Raw genomic sequence first — 7,500 nt, 5'->3', positions numbered from 1 at the left:
ATCCTGAAGAGTCGCAGCCCGCATGAATGACATTTATTCCCTCTAGACAACGGGTTTGGGCCTAACTACACATATACTTACAGAGATATCTCACCTAAGGGACCTGAATGGTGGTTTGTGAATTTCGTCAACCACAACAATATATATATATATATATATATATATATATATATATATATATATATATATATATATATATAATATTTCCAGCAATGTCTGTGTCTGTGACCGCTGTTTCTCGACAACCACTGGTCCGATCTAATTGAAACTTGCCAGCTATATTGCTGGGGACCTGAGTATGTGCCTTTTCAAGGTTTGACATTAATCGGACAAGTGCTTCCTAAGTTATGGCCATTTATTTACCAAACCAATGACAGAACACGTTGCTGCGTAGGCGTGGCCGATGGAGAAAGGGCGCCATTTAGTTACCAGTCTGGTTGCTTGAAAGTTTTTGTTTTTTTTTGGTTTACACATACGGCCACACACGACGACCACGCGCGTACGGGCACGTGAGAGCGAAGGAACAGCCTGTGTGGTTGTTTCTGGCACGCAGTTTGAAAGTTTTTATTTTTTTTTGGTTTGCACGTACGGCCACTCACGTACGGGCACGTGAGAGCGAAAGTACGGCTTGTGTGGTTGTTGTTTCTGGCACGCGGTTTGAAAGTTTTTTTTTTTAATTTTTTTATTTTTACACGTACGGGCACGTTCTGGTATATGTAATTTTTACAAAAATGACAGGGGAATAATGAAGACTGGAATTTGGTTATTTGATTAGGAATGTTGGCAGAATGGGTTTTGTGGCACCCTGCTTCGCAACTGCAGGTATCGTGTGTATTGAGAGCTTCCTGTCACCCGAAACCATATATCTGTCTTTCCCCCTTTAGACGACTGTATTTGGTATCCTTCATCTTTTCCCCATTGTGTTTTATTATTTCCCATGTGTTTGCAAAGCCAAAATGGCATGACCGCATGTGCTATCTTGAGCGTGACAAGAAAATGGTGCTTTCACGCATGTTGCATCTTGAGCGCACAGTGAAATGGTGCATGCATGTGTGTTATATCCCTCGTAGGTGGGTACATCAGTGACTAAGCATGTGGTCAGGGTCACATTTAAGGAGGCGTAGTAGTGAAGACAGGCAGTTTCAGGAGAGCGGGCATTGAGTGCAGTTTGTAAGGGAGTTGCGCCCGAAGGAGAGAGAGCTTGCTGAGGATGTGTGTCTTTATGGAGGAGGAGAATGGCCAGGATGGGAATCGTGGGGTTGGGGTGGGGGGGGGGTGGTGGGCATGGAATCACCCTTCTGTGTGACTAAATTGCGATTGAAAAGAACAGAACGCATGCTAAAACAGCAGCGCATGGAACCAATTTGTGAATTAACTTCCACACCATGCGGCTTTCAGTGCATGTGAGTGACCGCCTCCAAGCTCATGTGTCCTGGGAGTTTACATCTGATGGTATTGGGTCACCTGAGACCTGGCACTGCTGAAACTACTCAACAGAGTGCACCACTGTTACAAATAATTGCATTTTCTTTTACAGAGAGGAGTTACCAAACAATGAAAACGAATGGACAAAAGAGCAGCAAGATTTCAACTTTTTAAGTACAGCTGAAGCTCTCTCAGAATGCATCAACACACTGAACCTATTAATCCAGAATAAGAACTCCGAGAAGATTGTGGAACAATTTCTGACTCTTATTGCGGCTCTCTCGCAAGTTCTGAATCGAGCTTTAAGTCTTTCTTCATCAGAGGTTTGTGTTCTTCCAAGTAATTAAGAAATATTTTATGGTACAGTGTAACTTGTTTGGTTTATTTCAAGTATTAAGATAGAATTTGGCACACATGTTTTCTCCTTGCTCTCAACAGGCCAATTACATGTGTTACAGTATGGTGTATGCATGGTTGAGACAAATGGGTCAACTGGTCATTTTCTTAGTCCTTGAGAACCAAACTAAAACAATCTTGGATGGTCTTAAGACTTCCATGTTATTTCATTTTTAGGTCATCTCTTCGAGCATGACCTAATAATATTGGTGTTGAGAGGAGAGGTGACGATCCGTCCGTCCGTCCACAATGAAGTTGAAGCGGGAGATCTGGTCATTAGTGATCCTGATAGAGGTCGATGAGACGTACATGATGGTATGACTTTCAAGGTCACCGAAGGTCAAGGTCAAGGTTACGAGGCCTTTGAAGTTGTGAAAATGACGATTTTCAAATTCTATCTCCTCCGCCATTTCTCAAGCGATTTTGAATTTGATTGTGGCATATGAATCTATGGGACAATATCTAAATTTTGATCGGGCCGGATTTTCGATATTCAATTTCGTTTTCGTGTCACGTGACTTCAAAGTTGGCAAAAAAATGCGAAAATGACGATTTTCAAAATCTATCTCCTACATTTCTCAAGCGATTTTGAATTTTATTGTGGCATATGAATCTATGGGACAATATCTAAATTTGGTTGGGCCGGATTTTCAATATTCGCTTTCGTTTTCGTGTCACGTGACTTCAAAGTTGGCAAAAAATGCGAAAATGACGATTTTCAAAATCTATCTCCTCCTACATTTCTCAAGCAATCTTGAATTTTATTGTGGCATATGAATCTATGGGACAATATCTAAATTTGGTCTGGCCGGATTTTCGATATTCACTTTCGTTTTCGTGTCACGTGACTTGAAAATTGGCAAAAAATGCGAAAATGACGATTTTCAAAATCTATCTCCTACATTTCTCAAGCGATCTTGAATTTGATTGTAGCATATAAATCTATGGGACAATATCTAAATTTTGTTTGGGCCAGATTTTCGATATTCACTTTCGTTTTCATGTCATGTGACTTCAAAGTTGGCAAAAAATGCGAAAATGACGATTTTCAAAATCTATCTCCTCCTACATTTCTCAAGCGATCTTGAATTTTATTGTGGCATATAAATCTATGGGACAATATCTAAATTATGTCAGGCCGGATTTTCGATATTCACTTTCGTTTTCGCGTCATGTGACTTCAAAGTTTGCAAAAACTTCCCTACTTTCAGGCTATATATTTTCTCGCAGAGATGACCGTCACTCCCGCACGGGGGTAATTTTTAAAGAACCTTTGTTGTTTCAAAATTTTGAAAACGGGTTAAACGAGGTGGACACCACTGGGACTTTCAGCACCTTACATGACAGGGAACTTTCAGGAAGGAAGGCAGGGAATTTTTTAAGGAGGTGGGTTTTGGGTGGATTAACGGGGGTAGAAAAGATTGTGGTTTTGGTTGGGGGAAGATCAGAGGTGGTGGTGAACAGCTGTTTTGAATACCTGGAGGGAAGAATGGGATTGAAGAGAGTGTGGGAATTTATTCCAAAAGTGGGGAAAAAGAGGAATGAAAGAGTGAAGCTGAGCAGTGATTGGTGATTTTGGTAGTTTTACCAGAAGAGGATTGCTGGCGGACCTTGAGTGCCCTGCAGAAATATGGGGGTGGACATATCGCAGACAGAGCGGTGGGGGGGGGGAGACTGGAGAGGGGACGGTAGAAGACAGAAAGACTACTGACCTGCCTGCGGTGAGAGGGGGATAGGCCCAAAGACTGAGCCTCATGGTGGGAGATACCAATGATCCTAAATGCCTTCATTTACACAGCGTGAAGCTGAGAAAGGTGAGAGGCAGGAGCACCAGTACAGAGGGGAGAGGAGAACTCCATCAGGCTGTGAACTAAAGCTTTGTATGTGGTCAGGACTCGGGCGGAGGAAGGACTTTGCACGATGGAGGATGCCCAGTCGGTGACTGACTTTGGAAGCCAGGTTGGAAATGTGGCTTTCCCAGGAAAGATCATGGCAGATAGTGAGACCCAGAAGCTTGAATAAAAAGACTTCTTCAAGGGGATTGTTGAGAAAGTAGATCGGGGTTTTTTCCAAATGGTTCTTTCAGAGAGACATGGTGAGAGAGTGAGATTTGTCACGATTGAAAGACATGTTCCACGTGTTGGACCTGTTTGTGATTTTATCCAGATCTGCAGAGTGAAGAAGCTGTTGCTTGCCAGTCTGAGGGATGACAGATGGTACAGCAGAGGGTGGAGTAATCAGCAAAGAGAAAAAGAGGATTTTCCAGAGAGTCAGAGAGATCATTGATGAAAACCAGATGAAGAACAGGGCCCAGAATACTGCCTTGAGGAACTCCAGCCTGGACAGGAAGAGGGGATGAGAGGACTCCATTTAGGGCCACATGTTGGCTGTGGCAGGAGAGGAAGTCGGAGTCCTGAGTTTAGATGGCCTTGGATACCATAAGAAGAGAGTTTGGTGAGCAGGGCAGGGTGCGTGCCAGACCGTGTCGAAAGCACGCGATATGTCTCGGAATATGGTTCTGATTTCATGTCTGGCATTGAGGACCTTCATACATTGTGAGGAGAGCAGAAGCAGCATATCCAGAGTAGAGTGACCTGGTCTGAAACCAAATTGTTGATCGGAAATCAGCTGTTGGAGGAGAGAAGGGATTTAATGTTTCAGCGATTATGGATTCAGTAACCTTGCTGATGATTGTGAGAAGGCCGATTCGTCTGCAGTTGCAGGGATCTGTTTTGCACATTTTTTATGCAGAGGGGTAATGTTTGCTGATTTCCAAGCAGATGGCAGATGACCTTGAACAGAGAGAGGGTGAGCAAGAGCAGAGGAGCAGGTTTTTATGACACGTGGGCTGATGTCATCTGGACCGGTTGCAGAATCTGAGTAGAGGTTTGACAGCAAGCTCTCCACTTTGTCAGAAGAAAAGGACACAGAGTCCAGGGACAGCTGGGTGCGACTGGGTCAGGTGGGTACAGACAGCGATGGGTTTCGTACACAAGATTTAGATGCAAACACGGAGTTTAGGCATTCAGCATTTTCACGTGCGGTGTCAGCAGTGCGGCCATTTGGAGTAAGGGAGGGGATGGAGGGGTAGCATACACCAGAAACAGATTTGATTAGATGCCACCAGGATTTGGATGAGGGATAGAGGTGTGAGAGTTCAGACTTGAGATAAGAAAGATGTTGTTTCCTGGCTCTCCTGAAGGTAGACACACACTTGTTCCAAGGTTTATGGAAGGAACTGAGATTACCCTCAGTTGGATTTGCTTTTCATGAGGCAAAGGCAAGTTGTTTCAGGACAACTTCCTCGTCACAAGCCTCAGTGATCCAAGAACAGGAGGAAGTGTAGGACAACTGAAGACGAGAGGGGATAAATCTGTGCATGAGAGAGCAAGTTTCTTTGAAAATTCCCAGGACGATTTGATGTTTGAGAAAGTAGTGATGGGTGACCAGTCTAGAATTTTGAGGGCTGCTTGAAGACCCTGCCAGTCAGCCTGAGTGAAATGCCAGACTCGACGGTGCTGAGGTGGTTCTCTAATTACAGCCAGAGAGATGTCTACTTTGACAAGCATGTGGTCAGCTGGACCGATGGAGCGGAGGAAGAACAGCAGATATTTTCAGGGAAATTTGTCAAAATCAGATCCAGAAGAGATGGAATACCGTTGGTTGAGATCCGGGTCAGGAAGTTGACTGATTGAATCTGTTTCAATGAGTCCCAGAAGTCTTTTGCTGAAGTTCCATGGCAGGTGAGAGAGGTACCCACACCCATCCAACTGGCATGATGAAAATGGAAGTCACCACATATGAGGAAGAGAGAGTTCAGATGAGAGGATCGAAGTTGGTTCATGTTTTCGGATAGTGAGGAGTTATCACTGTTTGTTGGGTGGTACAACACACATATAAACATGAGGTGGGAGTGGAGGGGAAGCTGTAGCCAGAGATTCCTGGGGGTGTGGGGGAGTGAGGGCAGTGAATGGAGAGTGAGGAATAGAGTCTTTCATGAAGAGAGCAACTACTCCACCAGGACGAGGCTCAGGTCTGTCATACCGGAGGAGGGAGTAACCAGGGAGAGATACTCGGGAGTCAGAGATGTCTTGAAGGAGGAAAGTTTCTGTTAGGCAGATTATGTCTGGTTTGTCAGTGACAGTCTGTATGGAAAGATCTGTCAGGTTACAGCGAAGGCCCCGGATGTTTGAGGTCCTCATTGTTAAGGAAGAGGGAGGGAAGGAGGCTTTGGGTGCAGGGGAGGGGAGGGGGAGGATAGGATGAGGGAGGAAGTTTCAGGAGAGGTATGGAGAGTTGTTGAAAGAGTGTGGGGATTGCAGAAGATCTTGGGGAGAGGGCCGGATGAGGAGGAGAAAAGGTTCTGTGGTTCTGAGTTGAGGTACAGTCAGGAGATGTAAGAAAGGGGGCAGAAGGCACTTGAGGATTTGAGGATTGGATGGTACAACAAGATTTGAGGCATGCACGGTATCATCCAATGATGATAAATCATATTTTCACTTTATTATTATTATTTTTTTAACAGCTCAATTTTTTTTAACAGTTCAATAATAACACAGGGTGAATAAAGTGTTTCAACTCAACAAAGTTTTTTTTTAATTATTATTTCCTTTTCTTCCAGTTTTGTCTTGAGAATGAAGTTTCAGTTCTTTCAAGTTTGAAGAAGTAGATTTTCTTTCAAGATTTTTTTCTTCTTCAAATGATTGTGAATGTTGCATATTTAAGCTTGTCGTTTTTATCATTTGTCATTTAAAGTTCTGATTTAAAAGTTCTGCTCAATGTTTCATCCCATATTTACAGGGTCAAACAACTCAATCAGGTTACAACTCTCAACTTTCACTCCTTTTTGACAAGATGTCCAGTGCAATCAACAGGTGGTTGAAGACATTCAAACCACTGATTCCATCGACTGGCTATGACAAGTATATTGGTTTAACAGAGATAAAGGTAAGATTTAATGGTTTACACACACATTTGTGTGTGTGCCTATCACTGCATCTGGCAGGATCTTGAATGTTCTGTCATAAAAATTTGATCCATTTGAGTGCACACAATACCTGTCCTGTTGCATCACTCCTGTGGGTGTGACATTACCGATAATGCAGTCACTACTGCAAATTAGGCAAGGAATTGCCATTTGTTTCAGTGTGCTGATGATAACTCTGCTACTATTCATCAAAAGAGACCTTAGGGTCTCTATTTTAAAGTCCACCAACGAATGCTAATACCCCACTTAATTTCCATCTGAGGAACAGCACACTCATTGATGGCTATGATACACTATTGTAACAGTTTAGAATCAGGCTAAGAATCAAACACAGATGAGATAGTTCAAAGGCAAAAGTGCAACCTCTGAGCTATTGTGCCAGTCAACATACAAATGGAGTGAGATCGGTAGGTAAGGTACTCTTGGTTGTTTAAAATACTTTATCAGACAATTTGCTCAACTGAGTTTCATATTTATTTATGCATTAATAATAGGGCAAAGGTTTGGTCATAAAACTGCCTCGTAATTTCAAATTTGAAAAAAAAAATATCATTCTGTATCAAAAATATGGGAATCTTTAAAAAAAAAAATTTTTTACACCTTTTAGAAAACACATCTCATTTTTGAAAGAATAAAAAAAAAATTGGAAGGTAAATAAATATTGGGAGTTTTCTGAAAATAAAGTTATATCC

At 42.6% G+C, this 7,500-nt stretch overlaps 1 protein-coding gene across 3 annotated transcripts in view; it reads left to right on the top strand.

Annotated features, from left to right (window-relative positions):
* The window catches only part of RNF213 (ring finger protein 213), a 645,256-nt gene that overhangs the window by 184,129 nt on the left and 453,627 nt on the right, over positions 1-7,500 (top strand). For all 3 annotated transcript variants that reach the window (XR_015056656.1, XM_085875806.1, XM_085875807.1), the window contains 2 exons: positions 1,538-1,748; positions 6,622-6,768. Coding sequence is in view for 2 of the 3 variants with exons in the window: in XM_085875806.1 (XP_085731932.1) it covers positions 1,538-1,748; positions 6,622-6,768 (358 nt within the window). In the remaining variant the exon portion in view is untranslated. The remainder of the gene's footprint in view (positions 1-1,537; positions 1,749-6,621; positions 6,769-7,500) is intronic.

This window comes from Eptatretus burgeri, chromosome 3 (assembly GCF_056783735.1).
Source record: "Eptatretus burgeri isolate ZD-2024b chromosome 3, Ebu_testis_v1, whole genome shotgun sequence".
In the NCBI taxonomy this organism is placed as follows: Eukaryota; Metazoa; Chordata; class Myxini; order Myxiniformes; family Myxinidae; genus Eptatretus; species Eptatretus burgeri.
This window is presented reverse-complemented; position numbering and strand designations above follow the sequence as displayed.